The sequence below is a fragment of the Heterocephalus glaber genome, unplaced genomic scaffold, assembly GCF_053883595.1.
Source record: "Heterocephalus glaber isolate CG9 unplaced genomic scaffold, H.glaber_assembly_v1.0 deba00001497, whole genome shotgun sequence".
Taxonomy (NCBI): domain Eukaryota; kingdom Metazoa; phylum Chordata; class Mammalia; order Rodentia; family Bathyergidae; genus Heterocephalus; species Heterocephalus glaber.
Genome location: NW_028258320.1, coordinates 67,162,052 through 67,180,410, shown reverse-complemented (window position 1 = coordinate 67,180,410; position 18,359 = coordinate 67,162,052). Strand labels below are relative to the sequence as shown.

Below are 18,359 nucleotides of genomic sequence, written 5' to 3'. Positions count from 1 at the left end.
TATGGTTCAAATACTGGAATCATTGCACTAGCCCACAGCCACCCCAGTCCAACACTGGTGAATTGGTGAACAATGGGACAGCCACCCTGTGCCAGCGCTGTCTGCGAGCCATGCCCTTTCCACTTGGGTACTGAGTGTCCCGGTCCTGAAAGTCCATCTTAGAGCTCCTCAGATACTCTTGTTGCCAACTTCAGCAGAGACTGAAGCAGATACTGAGCGAGCGTATCTACAAAAGTTTATTGGGAGGTAAGACCTGTGAAAGGAAAGGGGAGGAAGAGCCTGTGGTCACAGTGAAGCTGACAAAATCCCTGTGCCTCCTATTATCCAATGGGCTGGAGCATCAGGTGGCCTGCCCAAAGCTGAGAGTCAAGGAAGTATACTCTGTCCACTGTGAGACCACAGGGCAGGTGCGATGCTACGGGGGAGTGAAGAATTGGGGCCAATTATTAGAACCACACAGGATTAAGGACCTTTGGAAACAGTGGGGCTCTGGCTGTACTGTTATTATTATTACTGCTCATCCAGGAGATCAGGTGGACGAGGGCAACTATAGGAAGGACAATCACTGGACTAAAAACCAAAAACAGGGCTTGGTACCTGGAAACGGAAGCTGCAGTTTGAGGGTGAGGAAGCCCAAACACAGCACAAAACAATAACCACGTCATCTTCCTAAAGCCCCTGCCGGCAGCTCTGGCACTGGCAGTGGATCAATAGCAATTTGGGGTGATAGCAGGGGTGCCATCAGAGTAATTCTGATGAAGTGAACGTGATGGGTTCCGGCCGCTTCGCCAGTCCTTGGGGAAGTGAATGTACATCCACTCAGCACTGGCCTGGCCACCTTCCAGCCACTCCCACCTTCCTGCTCCTGCTGGGCCTGGATGCTCTGGCTTCTTCCTCCAGCTCCTCCTGTCTGCCCGTGCACTCTGGAGATGGAGGCTGAAGGGCCGCCCCAGGCCAGCGGCTGCTGTCCTGTGGGCCTGGGGAAGCTCCTGCCAGGCCTCTGCTTCCTTGGCTGCCTGGTGACCTACGCGTTGCTGGGTGCCGCACTCTTCTCAGTGATTGAGGGCCGCCAGGTCCAGAGGGCAGAAGATAACCCCGAGTTCCAGAAGTTCCTGAGTGAGCTGTGCAGAATCCTGAACTATACCACGACAGGTGGGTGCCTCCCCGGGGCAGGGCGAGCCTTTCCCCTGCGTGTGGGTGTCTCCCTGCATCCTCCCACTCCTGGGTGACCTTAGGAAAGTGACTTCTCTCTGAGCCTCAGTTTTTCTCCTCTGGAAACTGGGGAGATTATCGGCCTCTCAGGAGCACTGTGGAGAACATAGGAAGAGCATGAAGCCTGGGAATCTCCGAAAGGTTAGCTCCCTTTCCTTTGCTGCAGCTCCCAGCCCTACCCCACCTTGTAGGCAGGCTCTAGGGAAGGCAGACAGAGGGCTGGAGATTTGGAGGGCCAGGCTAAGTGCTGAAGATGTGGCCCAGCGGCTTCCTAGACTGCTCCTCAGAATGTGGGAGGTCTGCCTGACCCAAGATTCAGTTTGCAGAGTAGAATTTAAGGAATCGGCCAAACTAGGTTTGGATCCCCGGGATGAGCAAGCAGCCTGCCACCACCCCCCCCCCCGCCCCCGAGCTGTCCACTTCCTGTTTCAAAGACTTGGTCTATTGAGAGGCAGGGGAGGGGCTGTGAGAAGGACTCAGGGGCCTGGCCTGATGCCCGTTGCTCTCCCACCTGGCTGTGTGATTCCTCTCCTGCAGAGAAGGAGGCCACCCAGAGTTCAGGCTTTGTGGGAATCACAGCAGATGGAGGACCTAAAGCTCTTGGAGATGGAAGGCACTTTACAGTTGTCCATATTGCAGTCCGTTTGTATTTAGTCACGTGCTTCTACCAAAGGAAGTTTGTGAAGATGTATTCAATGGAGGAACAGAAAGCGAGAAAGTGCATGAATAAAAGATAAAGGATAAACGGACTCTCAAAGCCAGGGCAGGGATGGGTGCTGGAAGCTTGTCCCTCACTCCCTGATGTGGCCAGGCTCAGGCCCTGCTAGGCCCCCTCCCCAGGCTGGCCTTGTCCGGAGCAGATTCTTTCAGCTGGGGTTGGCTCAAGGTGGGTCCAGGGAGGCTGCATCTCCTCTTGGGGGAGGTTGTACTGTGTCCCCTTGCCGGACAGACACCTGGGAGGTGCCCTAGCCACTTCGAGGGAGCTTGACCTACAGCAAGTTCAAAGCTCTCCAAACCAGCCCACACTTCAGAGTTATCCAGGGAGTTTGTCTAATATACACTTTCCCACCCTCTTCCTAGCCCCATTTTGTCAAGATCTCAATGGCAGGCTGGAAATCTTAATTTTCCTGAGTGATTTCAATGTAAAGTAGGGCACGAGACTACAACTCCATTTTGTACTGATTTTTGTTGAAGATTAACATGATTTTTAAATACTAGTTAAATGCAGATCCTGGGCCAAACCCTTTCCACATAGTACCCCACTGAATCTTCCCAAGAACACTGCAGGTTAGATATAAATTGTCCTCCTTTTTCAGATCTGGAAACTGAGGCACAGGGAGGTTAAACAACTGGTCCAAATTCACAAACTGGAAAAACAGAGCCAGGGATTCAACTTGGGCATCTAGACTCCAGAGTCTGAGTCTTTTGCCGCCATGTCATGCCTTGCAGATAGGGAAATTGAGTTCGGGAGAGCAACCTCCCGTCCATGGTTACAGGAACTAGCCAGGGTCAAAGCTGAGCCTAGAATGAACTCCCAGCTGGCGCCATCCAAAGGAGTGGCAACTTCCCCTATGTGCCAGGCAGGGTGCCATCTTTTTCCCTTCCACACCAGGGCCTGGTGGGCAGCTTCTGGGGTAGCCAGCCCCTTGGCTGCCCAGGTCAACAGAACCACTTGGGAACTTCTGTGGAAAACCAGGGTTCCCAGCTCTCCCTTCTCAGCTGGGGTCTGTGTTTTGAAGCCACTGCTTCCTAGCCTGGAAGACGTAGCCTTAGGAGCCAGTGCTAGGAACCTGGTATGACCACCACATCCCATGGGCCTACTGCCCTCCAGTTGTGGGTATGATTTGCATCCATTTTATGGCTTCCATTTCCTAAAAGCCACTTTGCTTTCTGTTCCTAGGAATCCCATGAGAGAGACAGAGCATAATTTTTTATCCCCTTTTGAAAGGTGAAAGAAATTCTCACAGTGAAGGGAGCCCCCAGAGGCCATGCCGCAGTTCTGGGCTGAGCTCAGGGTGACAGTCAGGGCCACGTGTTAGGGGTTCCTCTCACCGGGCTACCCAGCCTCCCATCTGTGAAGGGAATGGGGACAAGAACTGAGCTGCAGAAACGTTTGATGGCATTGATGTTGAGGGGGACCCCAGAGCGGGGAGCCTCTGGTCCGCAGGAAGACCCCGTCCCCTCGGCGTGGGCCGAACTGTCGCCATTCGATGCGCAGAGCATCTGCCTCACCAGGCTCTTTCTCCGACCTCAGAAGATGAAAAACTGGAAGTGCTGAAACTTCTACAGAAGGTGAAGCCCGAGTGGTGGCCCCAGACGGCAGAAGACTGGAACTTCCTTGGCGCACTCTTTTTCTGCTGCACGGTGTTGAGCACGGTGGGTAAGTGTGAAGGCAGGTCCTCCCGTGCCCACCGCCCACAGCCTGCCAGGGAGAGACTGGGCGGAGCAAGGAGTCTCTGGGCAGGATGCTTGGACATTCACCCCATTAAATGCAGGGAAGGGTTGACTGTGATCGCCTCCCCTGTGCCGGGCCTGCCTGTGGGGTGTAGGCAGGCACTGTTCCCATCAGGAGTCAGGGCAAGCAGAGCAGGGCTGCCCCAGGCCTACCCACACCACTGTGCAAACCCTTCCTGCATGGGCAGAGGCCCCACAAGCTGGTGTAGGCTGGCTGCTGGCCTCTGTTGCCCTCTCTCCTGAGCATTCCTGCACAAAGCACAGGAAGCAGGCCAGACGTGGTCCCAGCCCTCGTGGAGGCCCACAGCCTCTTAGGCAAGACGGAAGTGTTTGCAGGCAACCAGTGTGGTTTGTGTGTGACCATGGTGGGCTCAGGGGATCTGTGAGCAGAGTTGGGGGAGCTGCACGGGGGTGGAGAGTCCAGCGGTGAAAACATTTCAAGGGCCTCGGAGGTGAGTGAGTAGGGTGGGAATTCGGTACAAAAGCCGCACTCTGGGCCCATGAGAGCGCAAGCCCTGTGGCCTCCCGGGCTGGATGCTTCTCTGTCACCGGGTGGCCGGGGTGGGTGGGGGGTGTCACTGGAGGAAGCTGAGCAGCATCTCGGGCCTCTACCTGATGTATGCACGAGTTCTTCCCCCATTCCCTCATCCGCTGTGTAGCCAAAAATGTCTCCCGAGCCTTCCAGATATGCCCTGATCCAGACCACGGATCTGCAGAAGTGACAGGGAAGTGTGGCTCCTAGGCAGCAGCCTCTGCATCTCTGGGGAACTTGCTAGGAACGCAAACTCCAGGCCCAATTTGAGACCTGCTGAGCTGGAAGCTGCACATGTGGGCACGGCAATCTGCATGTTCAACTCTCCACATGATTCTGATGCAAGCTAACACTTGAGAAAGCACTAACTGAGTGCCCAGGTTCTCAGCCCAGCTGCACATTGGAATCCTGTGTACATCTTTTACAAGTTCCCATGATTGGATCCTGCCTGGGACCAATCAAGTCAGGACCTCGGGGCCACACCCAGGCATCAGCATTTTTCAGAGCCCTCCAGATGATTCTGATGGCAGTCCAGGCTCAAAATCAGTGATCTAATGGAACTGCATTAGCTTGGTTTAAATCTCAAGAAAGCAAAGCTACTACCCATTGCCCAAGTGAATTACGAGATCATATTGCTGATAATTACCCTGGAAGGGGATGCTGAGCATGTGCTACGTGGTCTGTAATCAATAATGGTGCCTGAAGGGCCCTCTGATGATACTGCTTCCTGCCCTGCATCTCAGGGTCACCTGAAATGCACCTGGGCCCCATGCTAAGAGAGGGTGAGGTGGGTGGGGCCCCTTTGGAGCAGAACAGAAGATGCCTGACTGTTAAAAGGTCCCATGCTAAGTGCAGTGGGCTGATTTATCGGAATCGGTGTGGATGCATTATAGGGAGCAATGCGGTCCTGCATTACGCATTTTGGCTTTCAGTAATTGGGTTAATCCATTCCCTTAATAGGAGCTGTGTGTTCTTGGAGACTCGCTTCTCCGGACATATTCTGGAATGCGGCATGTCTTCTGGGACGTAAATACACCTCACTCGGAGGTGGCCATGGGGTTCTTGGTCTGAAACTCACCAAACCCCTAATTGCTGGGGGGACCCCTGGGCTGGGCATGCCACAGGCAAGGTCTTCAGGGAAGGGCGCAGAGCCTTCTCAACTACGGGCTGTGTGACCCGAACAGTCACCAGATTTCTCTATTTCTTGTCTATCAAATGCAAGTAATAGTGGAGACTGCCAGCATTAGGGGTTTGGCTGTGCAGGGAATTTTGACTTTAAAAGGTACAAATCCTGCAAGAAGTGTTAGATACTTAGGTGGGTGCAGTGATGCATGCTTTTAATTCCAGCACTCAGGGAGGCTGAGGCAGGAGGGTCACAGGTTCAAGGACACCCTGAGTGACTTGGAGACTTGGTGAGACACTGTCCCAAAATTTATTTTATTTTATTTATTTTGGGGTACTGGGGATTGAACTCAGGTCCTTGCACTTGTGAGGCAGGCAGTGGAACCAGTGAACTAAATCCCTGACCCAAGTGTCCAAAAATTTTTAAAAAACCATTTTTAAAGGGGCTGGGGGTGTATAGCTCAGTGCAAGGCCTTGGGGTCAATTCCAGTAGCATGGAAGAAGAAGGAAGGAAGGAAGGAAGGAAAGAAAGAAAGAAAAGAGAGAGAGAGAGAAGAAAGAAAGAAAGAGAGAGAGAAAAAGAAAGAAAGAAAGAAAGAAAGAAAGAAAGAAAGAAAGAAAGAAAGAAAGAAAGAAAGAAAGAAAGAAAGAAAGAAAGAAATTTGCTAAATAAAAATATGTTTAACCCTGGCCCCCACCCTGGAGGCTGAGCGGCCACTAGCTGCGCTGGAGCACCTCTTCTGGCTTCCCCAGGCGTGCATGACAACTGTGGGGCTTGCGCACTGCCTGGGAAAGACGGTGGCTCCCTGTTTATGGCTGCTGTTGCCATCCTCCAAGCTGGTGGCCCACCGATGCCCACCCAGGCCTGGGGCCAGGGCCGACATCCAGAGCCCAGCTCACGGAACTGCCGGAGAGCCGCCCCACGCCCCAGAGGGACAGCAATCTCTCCCTGCGCTTTCTTGTGCCCCAATCCCACCCCTACGTGCCTGACATAAATAGGTACTCGATAAAGGGGCTCATTCAACTTTCAGCGATATGCAGGACACTGTTCTAGACACAGTGACAGATGTGTAGGAATAAAATAGACAAAACTCTCCACCCAGGTGGTGAGAGACAATAAATATTCCGAGTCGATTACAAAGTCATGGATTTTAGGGAGCAGAGTAAGGAAGGGATTGGGGTGGGGGGACAGAGGCTGTGACTCAGTGGGGTGCCAGGGAACAGCCCCTGCTGAGGAGCAAGCGAGCAGACCTGAGGGAGCGAGGGGCTAGCCGTGGGGTATTTGGAGTTCCACGTTTCAGGCGCAGCGCAGTGAGTGCAGCGCCCTGGGCTGGGGGCCGCCCTAGGCTTTCTGAGGGCAAGTAGGCAGGTGAGTGTGGCTGGAGCAGAGCCAGCGAGGGGAGGGTAGAGGTCAAGTTGGGGCTGAAGTCGGGCTTTACCCTGAGTGAGCCGGAAGCTTCGGAGGGTTGTGATCAGACCCACCTTCCATTGAAAGGGATTGCTCTGTCTGAAAAGACAATGAATGAATGAACCAAAAGAGTGGCCCCAACTCACGTGGGCATCCAGACGTGTTCCACTGAGCAGCGAAGTTCCGCGTCCTCTTCAGCCTTCCAGGCCGCCGAGGTGGTTGGGATCCCCGCATTCATTCTGGATTTAGCCACGCCCACCGCTGAGACCCCGCCTCTCCTGGCTGTTGCACAACAGAAGCCAAAACTCTCTCCCATTGAACTTGGAATTGCAAAGTGACCCCACTCCAGCAGAACCGTCTGTGCTTAAGCCGACCACACGTCCTGCTCAGGGCTCAGAAACCCTGGTCTCCTGAAAACACACAAGGCCGAGCACTTACTACCGGCCAGGCACAGTTTTACGCCCTTCACGTGGAATAATCATTTAATTCCCTCAACTACCCAGTAACTTGGGGACCAGTGTTCTCTCCTTTCATACGCAAGGAAACTGAGGCAGCAAGCAATAAAGCCCGTGGGTCAGGGTCACAGATCTTAAAACAAAACAAAAAAAAGTCACAGATCTTGGGAGTCACAGAGCAAGCTGCCTAGTTCCTTCCTTCATGCCTGATTCCAGAATACATATTCTTTTTTTTTTTTTTTTTTTTTCTAGAACTGGGGATTGAACTCAGGGTCTTTGCATCAAGCTACCTCCTAGCCCTTCTTTATTTTATTTTTATTTTTTTGGTACCGGGAATCGAACTCAGGTCCTTGCGCTTGCGCAGCAGGTGGCAAAACCACTGAGCTCAATCTCCGGCCCTTTGCCCTTCTTTATTACCATATTTAAAAATTTTAAGACAGGGTCTTGCTGAGTTTCCAGGCTGTGCTTGAACTTGCGATCCTCCTGCCTCAGCTCCCCAGAGTGCTAGGATTAGGGGCACAAGCCATCATGCCTGGCTTCAGAGCGCACATTCCTAACCATCATGCCTTGCTGCCTCTCATCTGTGGGTTTCTGGATTCTGTGTGCAAAACTTCTCCGGGTGGGGACTCATCAATGGCTCAGTCTATTGACCAAGGACTCAGGCCTGCCTGCTCTGTGCTTAAATCCCCAGCTCCTTTCTGACACCCCAGATCCAAGCCTGCCCTCTGTCCTGCTGAGATCTCTGCCCAAACTGATGTCCAGCCAGACCACACGCTTCTGCGCTTCTCCCACCTCTGCCAAGCACAGCCTCTGCCTGGGATGGGCACCAGCACCTCCCTGCTGGCCTTCCTGGGGCCACTGGCCCTGCAATGGCACCGCCATCTCCCTGCAGCCCAGGCCATCTTTTCAGGGTGCAGACCCGAAAGAGTTCATCTCCTATGGCAGCTGTAACAAACTTGGCCACTTAAAGCCACAGAATGTGTCCGGTTCTGGAGGCCAGAAGTGTGAAATCTACTGCACCGACATCAAGGATCAAGCTATGGGTGGGGCCACAAGCCCTCCAGAGTCTCCAGGCAGCTTGGTGGTTGCCAACAGTTTTTTCCCCCCAGTACTGGAGATTGGGCCCATCAATTGCTGAGCTTCATCCCCGCCCCTTTTTATTATTTGATGTTCAAATAGCATCTCACTAAGTTGCCCAGGCTGTCCTTGATCTTTGAATCCTCCTGCCTCAGCCTCCTGAGTAGCCGAGATTACAGGCATGTGCCACCATGCCTGGCCACCATGCCAGGCTGCCGTATGCTCTGTGTGTGAAGTGTCCCTCTGCTTTTCCCTGATAGCTCACTCACGGTGGCCTTCAGGGCCCACACAGATAAAATCTCCTCCTCTCAGGCTCCTTAACCACATCTGCAGACTCTCTTTCCAATCCGTGAATGAAGACTGGGGAGGGGTGGTTTTCAGCCCCCCACCCCCCTTCTGTCCTGTGAGTCCTTAGACCCTGCCCATCTTCCCAGCCTCTCCCCGCTCCTGTATCCACTGCCACACTGGCCTTTTGGTTCCTCACTCAGGGCAAAGCTTGAGTAAACATTGAGAAAGCCACCTCTCTGCTAGGCGGACATGGCCTTGTGCCCTGAGCCCTGGGCCCATAGCTCTGTGAGTGCACAGCAGGCTGAATTTCAGCTTTCAGTCAGTCTGTGTGAACAGCCCTTTCTCATACCTACCACTGGGCCTTTGCATGTGCTGCTGCTGCTTCCTGGCCTGTCTAATTCTTGATCCCCTTCTCCATCTCTGCTCAGAGTCACTGTTCCAGAGGCCAATTCCAGGACAGGTGCCTTTCTTCTAACCTCATAGAGAACACTCTGCAGCCTTACCCTCTGTTATTGACCTCTGTAATGGGATTCTCACAAATGTGGCTGCTTTGTTAATACCTACCTCCTCACTAAAGCAGAAGCCCAGCAAGATAGGATCCTGTATCTACTTTTCTCACTACCATGTCCCCAGTCCAGGCAGCATGCACCCTATAAACTCTCACTGAATGCACACACTGAGTTTAACAGCTCCACCACCAGTGGTGCCCCAGATGCAAACCGAGAACCCCTTCCAGGGCCACATATCCCCCTGCACTGGGGACCCTGGTGATGCGGGCATCCTGAGCGCCACCCTGCCCCCAGGAGGATAGCCTGGGCAGGACTTTGCCACAGGGAGCAGCAGTCCTGGGCAGGCTGGCACTTGGCCAGCGTAGGAATTGCCTTCAAATTAATTTAAATAATTGGGTGGCATTTTCTGAATTCATTATCCTTTATGACATCAAAAATTAAACAGGCACGAAACACAAAAGCTTCTTCCTCTGCTTATTGAAGTCATCTGAGCTTTCCCACCCCAGAGGCTGCAAGCACCTGCATGGTAGAGCTGCTTTGTCTCTGCCCCTCCCTCAGTCGGCAGAGGGCGGGGCATGGGGAGGGCGGAAGGAGCAGCCCCCAGTGGAGATGGAGACGCCAGGCTGCCACTTCCTTTGCTTGCTCAGTGGTCTCCCTGGCTGCAGGGCCCATTTCTGAGAATGCCCCTGAGGTTGGGAGCATGGCGTGGGCCTGAGCGGCCCTGTGGATCAGACCGCTACTTGTCACATGTATACTTGGCCATGGGACTTCACTTTCCCATGACTCAGTTTCCCCATCTGTCAATTGTAATAATGACACCGACCTAAGAAGGTTGGTCAATACCCACCACAGCAAGTGCGGTAGGCACCTATTGGCTCCAGAAGGTGAAGACACTGTACTCAGTCATTTACTGTATGGCAATTCCCAGCCCTGTGGAATCCTCCCAGGTTGTCACTATGTAAGTAGAGACTGTCACCTCTTACTTTACAGATATGAAACCTCCAAATGTCAGCAGTCAAGTAACAGTACAGTAAATAGCAGAGCTAGAATTTGAACCAAGGCTGTCAGCTTCTGGATGCTGGAGGCTAACAGCTTCCCTGTCATTTATGAACATGTCTATCTCATCTAAACCACAAATGGCTCTGAGGGCAGCTTGTCTCTTCTGTCTATTGTCCCTAATACTACACATACTATTGGCATAGAATAAGTGCCTACTATATAAAAACAAGGAAAGCAAGAGGTTCAGACATGCCAGGGAGGTCAAGGGTGGCTTCTTAAAAAACAGAGTCTGTGAAAGATGAAGAAGGTGGTGAATATGACTGCCTGTCACTTGTGTTCTTCCTGTCCATCCAGATGAGTTGAGCCCATCCTCCTAAGGACACTCAGAAACAGCCTCAGCAGGATGAAACGCAATCATCTCTCCCCAAAATGTGTGTTTGTCCCCTGCCAAGAGCAGCTGAAGTCAAACATCTGGATAGGAGTTGCTCCTTATTCTAAAGAGAAGCTGGTTTCATTCCCATCTGTCTTAGTTACTTCTCTTGTTGCTGAGACAAAATACCCAAAAGTCACAAGTTAAAGGAAGAAAGGTTTACTTTAACTTAGAGTTTGTAAAGGTTTTACTCCATAGTCGGCTGGCTCCGAAGCAAAGCTGTATGGCAGAGGGGCATGGCAGAGGAGAAACAGTCCATGACATGGTAGGCAGGAAACAGCACCTCCCTTCTTCTTTACCTTTTTATTCCATCCAGGCTATAAGCCTATTGATTGGTGCCACCAATACTCAAGGCTGTGTCTTCCCTCTTCAGTAAGTCTATCATCCACACCTGGAACTATGCAAAGCCTATCAGTTGGATGTTTCTTTCTCAAGTTGACACAACAGTTAACTATCATACCATCCTTCCGCTGAGCCAGACCTAATGCTGCACAAGTGGTGAAAACTTCAAGATGAATATTTCATTTTTTATGTATTCATTTTTTGGTGCTAGGGATTGCATCTGGGGCTTTATGCATGCCAAGCACACGCTTTACCACCAATCCATACTGTAGCTCATGTTGCATATTTTTAAATACATTGTGTACAATGTCATGGTAGGAGCAATACCAGGAAGCGTCTTTAAAACTTCTGAGGGGGTTGGGAAACAGACAACTACTCTAGGTTCTGTCTTCTTTTTCAGGCTATGGCCACATGTTTCCTGTCACAAGGCTTGGCAGGTACCTGTGCATGCTGTACGCCCTCTTTGGAATCCCGCTGATGTTCTTGGTCCTTACAGACATAGGTGACATCCTGGCAAGTGTTTTATCCAAATCTTACAATGGGCTACGGACAGTCCCTTTCTTCCACTGTTCCCCCTTCAAGTGGTGCTCCCTACTGCACCGCAGAAGAAAGTCTGACTCCCACCCTGTGGATGAAGCCATCCCGCAGATCATTGTTAATGATGGAGAGCTCCCTGGCCCTAATTCTGGCAAGCGTCCTCCAGCCCCAGGCTCCAACGCAGAGCTGTTTGAGAGATTTGTCACCAGACAGCAAGAGAACTTGCTCCAACTGCCCCCACGTACCATGGAGAAGAGCAGCTCGTGTCCTGAGCTGAGGCTGGGAAGACTCTCTTGCTCCATCATCAGCAACCTGGATGAGGTGGGACAGGAAGTGGAGAGGCTGGACATCCCCCTCCCCGTCATCGCCCTTGTGATCTTTGCCTACATTTCCTGTGCAGCTGCCATCTTGCCCTGCTGGGAGACTGAGATGAACTTTGAGGAGGCCTTCTATTTCTGTTTTGTCACACTGACCACCATCGGCTTTGGGGATATTAAGTTAAATCACCCTCACTTCTTCTTGTTCTTCTCCATTTATATCATCATTGGGATGGAGATCGTGTGTATTGCTTTCAAGTTGATGCAAAATAGGATCATTGAAATCTACATAAATCTCATGCTGTTCTTTGCCAAAAGGAAGTTTTACCACCTTGTTAAAAAGTGAAGGCTCCATATCTCTCAAGTGACTGACAGGCTGAGATGGTTTTCTCACCTTGTCTTTGGGTGATGTGGTTAAAACCAGTGGGACTGAAGCCTGTTGTCTGAAACCTTGAGGTTTGAGAATTCCTGTATGAGCGCTGAGGTCAGTCTTGAGACCCTGCTGAAATCTGGCCAATGCCCTTTGTACCAGGACCTGCAGGAAAATCCACAACTATGATTCAAAAATCTAGCTAATATTCCTGTCTGCATTTTTTTTTGTAGCGGTGGCACTCGGGATTTACTGAGCCAGGACCTTCACACTGAGCTGCATCCCTAACCTTTTTTTATTTTGTATTTTGAGATAGGGTCTTGCTAAGTTGTTAAATTGCTCAGGCTGTGTTTGAATTTTCAGTCCTTCTGTCTCAGCTTCTTAGTGCTGGGATTACAGGCATGCATCACAATGCCATTTTTTCCCATTTAAAAAAAATCACCAACTTATGAAGGTGAGAAAATCTGATGATGTCCCTGTTTTTTTGTGACATGAGCAAAAAAATTACCTTTTGTCTTAGTTCCTTTTTTTTTGCTAAGACAAAATACCTGACACCCAAAGTTAAAGAAGGATAGGTTTCTTTTGGCTCCCAGTTTGTGGAAGTTTTGATCCATAGTCAGCTGGCTCCAAGGCAGGGTGGTGTGGCAGAGGGGCATGGGAGAGGAGAAACAGTCCATGGGATGGCAGGCAAGAAGCAAGCCTCCCTTTCCCTTTTATGCCATCCGGGATATGAGCCTTTGGGTGGTGCTACCCATACCCAGGGTGGGCCTTCACGTTATCCACATCCAGAACTATGTTAAATCAAGCAGTGGACTAATTTAGTGCCACATACCCTTAATTCCAGTATCACACATTCTAGATCCATCCAGCTCTGAAAAACCCCACCTATGAGTGCATGAGGCTTGCGTGGGGGACATCTAGATACAAGCCATATCACCTTTGTTGTGTACTTTTCTTTGTACTTGAATATGTACTTTCCACTAAATTAAAATCTTCCCAAGCTGCTCCCTGCTATCCCCGATAGAGCTAATCTAAGCAACCACTTTCTTGACTGACTCCATGAATGCATGCAAGGCCAGCCCCATCCCAGCCCCTGATGCTACTCAGTAGGACTGTCACCTGTGTTCACAGGGCTCTGGGAGACTTCCTGATGGCAAGATGCTGTGTAGACTGCTTTTCTCACTGGCCCACACATGGATGGTGCTCCTGAGTGGGGTGGCTGATGAATGGATGGGTTCAGGACAGGGTTGGCACTCACTGGGCCACACAGTCCTGAGCTGTTCCTGAGTGGGTTGACATATGAACATGCTGCTCTGGGTGGCAGATGTGGGAGATGTCCCATCCCTATGCCCTGGCACACTAGCTCCCTTTGCCTCCCCTACTCCAGGCCAGCTAGAGCCCTTCTGCCTCAGCTCCAGGCCACTTCCCCATTCCTCTACTGGGCCTTCCTGAGACCACTGCCCAGAGAACTCACTTGACCTCAAATCTTTGTCTCAGAGTCACTCCAGAGGCCCTAGCCTGGAACAGGATATACCAGTAGCAAGGTAGTGTGTGAGCTGCTTGGATGACTGCCAAAGAGCACGAGTTGTTTACTACTTCCCTCATTGCTTATTAGAAGTGTCTTCTGAGTCCCTCTTGCAAAAAATCAACCTGGGTCCTGTGATTAGCAAAATTAGTCCCTGGGAAAATGGTGTGTGATATTCCAGGGGAGAACCCAAGAAAAATGCCTGGAGGTTCTGGTTTGAAAAGGAAGGACACTCCCATCTTTGAGAGCTTCATGGTGCCATCTTTGGTTCCGGCCAGTGTCAAGGACTAGCTTGTCGGTATCTCTTTGTGGGTCTTTCCCTTCTTTCCACAGATATTAGGTGTTCTGTCTCTTCAGCCCTTGCAACACCTACCTCAGGCCATAGAATTGACAAGGGGTAAGCAAGGACTAACAAAAAACACCAGTCATGGGATTTCAAGGCAACTGTCCCAGAGGCTGAAGTTTCTGTAGATTTTCTTGACATTCCTCAACCACATCGGCCCAGCTACCTCAACCCCAGAAGCAATCAAGACTGGCCATGCAAATGAGAGTGTGTAATTCGGCTGACGTTCAGTGCCAGGAACGTTGAGTACTGGCTGGCTCCCAGGCTCAGGGCATTCAAAGATGAACCACGTACATCCTCAGAAACACAGAAGCGATTTCCTTCCAGGGTCTGTTGACCTCTCAATCACTCCCTTCTGTTCCAATGCAGACAAGGAGGTTGGCAGAGTGGCACATTATGCATGCTAAAAGTCCTGCTCCTTAGCTTATTTTATTTGTTAGCAAGAATTGTACCATGCTTCTGAGAAAATGGCCCAGTGTGACCTGCTGGCCTTCATTTCTCGCCCCTGACTCCTGTCCTTCACATTCCTGGCAGGTGTGTGTGTTCGTCCCTCCAAGCTTTTGCCTAGTAGTTCTCAACCCTGCCTGCATGCTGACACCTGGGAGCTTCAAACTCTTTACTTGTCTCCTCTACCCGCTACTGCCTGTTTTAGTTCATGCCATGATAGTAAATTACCATAGACCGGGTGCCTTAATCAACCTACCTGTATTTCTCATGGATCTGGAGGCTGGAAGCCTGAGAATGGAGAGCCAGAACGGTGGGGTTCACAGGGAGAGCCCCCCTTCCTGGTGCCCCAGATGCACACGCTCAGAGCTCTCTGATGCTTCCTCCTTTGATCAGAGCATTGATCCCATCCTTAGGGCCCCGCCCCCTGACCTGCTCTATACCCAATAACGTCTCAAGGCCTCACTTCCGTCGGGAGTTAGACTGCGGGACACAAACATAGCACCCTCAAGATTCAGAAATAATTGGTCTCAGGTGCGGTCTGGGCCCTGGAAGTGGCCACGCTTGTCCCTTTTGGCTCCCTCCGCACGCTCTGCTAGAGGATTATGAGGTTCTTGCCTTTGCCCCCGCTCCGAACCCTGGGCTGCCCAAATAAAACAACTGTGTCTTTTCATCGTCGTTCTCTCCGTTTTAATTCTCCCACCCCCACTCTGCGGCGGTCCCCACATGGAATGAACGGTGAGGGTAGGGGTCCTGGACAGACACAGGGCGGTGAGGGGCAGAGGGCTCTGGCTGCCAGGCCTTCGCAGACTGGAACGGAACTGTCCCAGGGGCAGTCATCGGTGGCTGGTGACGGGACGGGGCTGTCCCGCGCCTGGCAGGGCTTTGCTTGAAGGACCCCCATCGCCTTGCCCGGGAGTACCCGGCCTCCAGGGGAGGGCTGCATGGGCTCAACTTTGCTAAAGTCCCTCTCCCCGGTCAGGGGGCCCGGAAGTTGCCCCAGAAGCCCCGGGGCTCTGGAGGGGAGGGGGCGTCTGGTGGGCACCTGCTGCGTCGCCCACTGAGGGCAAAGCGCCCCGTCCCCTCGCGCAGCTCATCTCTGACCTCCCAGCACCCGGACCGAAGCCTGGCGTGGGGGGCGCAGGCCCAGCGGCTGCGGGGTCGTCCTGCCCCGTTGATCCCCAGACTAGCTCGAGGTATTGTCAGTGTCGCCCTTTCAGCGGGAGAAACGGAAGTTCGGGGAGTTAGGCCAAAGAGATGGGGACAGGGATGAAAGGAGCTTCCCTGAGAGGCCAGGCCCCCGGGACCCAAGGGGCTGCGAGAGCCGGCTCCGCGCAGAGAGGGCCAGCGGGTCTCGGCGGGGCCTGCGAGGCGGGGCTCTAAGCCGCGGCCCCGGAGGGAGGAAGCCTTGGCCGCAGCCGCTCGCGGTCTCCGTCGCGCGGGTTAGCGCGGCCGGGTTGCGATTCCTGAAGGTGCCACCAGGTGGGGCCACCAGACCGCGTGGACTCTGCTTTCGGGCACCAGCAGGTGGCGCCTAGGCCGCTCCGGCCCGGTGGCTCCCCCGCCACACCCGAGGGGGCCCACGCGGAGGGAAACGTCGGCGCCCGGGTCCTCCGACCCTTATCTTCCGCTGTGGCCCCTGAGGGAGGTCGCCTCGGGCTGTCCTCACCTCCGTCCCCGAGAAGGGGCGCTTCGAACCGCTGTGCCCTGTCCCTCAAACCACAGTCCTGAGATCTCACCGCCTGAGTCATCGCCGCCTGACTGGGTTCCCTTCCGGGCCGGCCCTCTGGGCACCTGGGCGGAGACACCTGGCAGCTTGGAGCGCGTCCGGAAGTGGCGGGCCGCTGGAAACCAGTGTGTGTGTGGGGGGGGGGTCTGTGGGCCAGGCCCCAGGTGGCTGGCTACTGGGGATTCAGCGTTGCTGTCTGCTTCCCACACTGCTGGGTGGCCCTCATGCTGTGGGATCGAATCCCACTGCGTTAGGGGAGGGCTGGGGACAGACAGGCTGGGACTGGGAGGCATTTGGGACCCAGGAGATCCGTCTGTGCCCAGGAGCCGGGAAGATGCCGGTTCTGGCTCCATCCAGAGAGCCCGGGCTTGGCCTGGACAGTCAGTCCTATGGTCTTGCTGACCTCTAGGGTTTGGGCATCCTGCCCTGTCACCAAAAGAATAGCTGCTGTTTTGATAAGTGGGGAGCAGGAGATGCCCTGGTATCCAAGACCAGGACACTGGCACAGGGACTGCTGTAGGATTGCTCTGCTGGCTACTGCCTTCTGAGCTTGCCTGGCAAATGGAAGAAGGGAAGGAAACCCATAGTAAAAAGCAGCTAATGTGTGCCAGGCTCTGTTCCCATTTGCACAGCCAATCCTCCTGGCCATGTCCCTGCAGCTCACAGCGATACACCAAGGCCTGGACACACCACTGGCACCTGAAAGGTACTTGGTAAACATCTGTTGCTCACTTGAATCACTGTCACCAGGATACAGATAAGATCAGTGTTTGTTCTTGGGTCAGAGCCTTTGCCCCTACAGGCTGTGCCGGACCCTGGGGTGGGCCCTGCCCAGAAGGGCTAGAACCTCGCCTGACACTGCCCCCAGTTGGAGTGGGCCTGGCCACACTGCAGAAGGCAGTACCTGAGAGCAAGGACCAGACTTCTGACTCTCCTTAAGTTGCTGTCAAGGGCAGAGTCATTTGCCTGGAAAGCTGAGGCAGCCTAAGGCCAGAGTTCCTGCTTACTTGGGACCTTGCACGGCCAGGGGAGCCCTGACAATGTGTTGGAACGGTGGTATGTTTTGGTATTTGTCAGCATTGTGAAGTGCATAGCTTATTATTTTTTTCTCATTCTAAATAAATATTCATGTTTGTGAATAATTTTGTTAGTTTTTTCTTTTGCTTTTGGTACCAGGGATCGAACTCAGGGACCTTGCACTTTCGAGGCAGGTGGCAGAACCACTAAGCTAAATCCCCGGCCCAAGTTCGTGAATAATTTTGAGCGAGTAATTTTGTACTTTTTGGGTGTCCTCCAAACCTAATCCACCCTGGCCAAGGGACACTCAGCAGGAGGGAACGCTGTCCGGGGTTGTGTCCCCTGGAGCCAGTCCCACCGGCCTTCCCAGCGTCCCAGCGAGGATGAAGGTCTCGCCACATTTTCTGTCACCACGGGGCCTGCTCCTGCCACGGCAGCCATCCACTCACAGGAACATAGCCTCAGGGCTGAGTCACAAACTACAGGAGTCAGAAAGTGGGCCTGACAGGGACAAAACCCCATGCCCTGCCCAGTGATGTCGGGCGAGAAAGTGAAGGGCGAAGAGGAAGCCAGTCAGACTGCTGTCCCAGAAACGCCCTGCAGCAGCCCTGACATCCTGCAGGCAGGAGGTGGTGGTGTGGTCCAGTAAGATCGTTGCCTGTGGACACAGGCTGCCTCATCAGCCTCGAATCTTGCAAGGTTTCTTGACTCGTTGCACAAACACAGAAATGGTAGCACCTCGAAGGGCTGTAGTGAAGCTCAAAAGAGATAAATGCCCCAGAAGTGCCATAGCACTGCGCCCAGCTCTGCGAGTCCTAGAAACACCCAGCTGTCCCCGTCATAGTGCTTAGAAGGCCAATACTGGCGCATGACAGCTCTCTCCAGCAGCCCACAGGGTCTGACACAGGAAGAGGCCCGAGGCAAGGCCCGAGCCCCAGGCCAGCGTATTTCGCACTGCCTCACGGGATACAACCCACACTAAGGCCCCGCTGTCCGAGGCTCAGCTGGATGGGCAGCCCCACTGGTCCCCAGCACGCTTTCGGTGAGAGGCGTTCTGCCCTTCCCACCCAGGGACCTTGGGCCTGGAGCAGCTCCCCGCCCCGGGCCGAAGCCTGTCACTTTCTCGGGGCTCCCAAAGCACCACTCCCGCCTGGCTCTCTCCTTTGCTTCACTGGCTCCCTCTGCATCTCACCTGCTGCTCCCGCCCTGCGGCTTGGACCCTCTGCTTCTTGCTGTCTCCAGTCCCATC

The 18,359-nt window shown here is 53.1% G+C and overlaps 1 protein-coding gene across 2 annotated transcripts; it reads left to right on the top strand.

Moving 5' to 3' along the window:
* Positions 1-762: 762 nt before the first annotated feature.
* Kcnk18 (potassium two pore domain channel subfamily K member 18) lies at positions 763-15,047 on the top strand. Of its 2 annotated transcripts, none has more exons than XM_087185247.1 (3): positions 763-1,152; positions 3,470-3,592; positions 11,229-15,047. In XM_087185247.1, the coding sequence occupies exons 1-3, from the start codon at positions 879-881 to the stop codon at positions 12,026-12,028; spliced, it is 1,197 nt and encodes a 398-aa protein (XP_087041373.1). In that variant the 5' UTR covers positions 763-878; the 3' UTR covers positions 12,029-15,047. The 2 variants fall into 2 exon arrangements, with proteins under 2 accessions (XP_087041373.1, XP_087041372.1); XM_087185246.1 differs by having other exon boundaries at positions 770-1,152; positions 3,467-3,592.
* The last annotated feature ends 3,312 nt before the right edge of the window (positions 15,048-18,359 follow it).

Bases quoted from the DNA above. Each gene is read 5' to 3' on its own strand.
- Kcnk18 (XM_087185246.1), top strand. From the start codon at position 879: ATGCTCTGGCTTCTTCCTCCAGCTCCTCCTGTCTGCCCGTGCACTCTG. The intron at 1,153-3,466 runs GTGGGTGCCTCC...CTCCGACCTCAG, and splicing joins CCTGAACTATACCACGACAG to AAGATGAAAAACTGGAAGTG. The intron at 3,593-11,228 runs GTAAGTGTGAAG...CTTCTTTTTCAG, and splicing joins CACGGTGTTGAGCACGGTGG to GCTATGGCCACATGTTTCCT.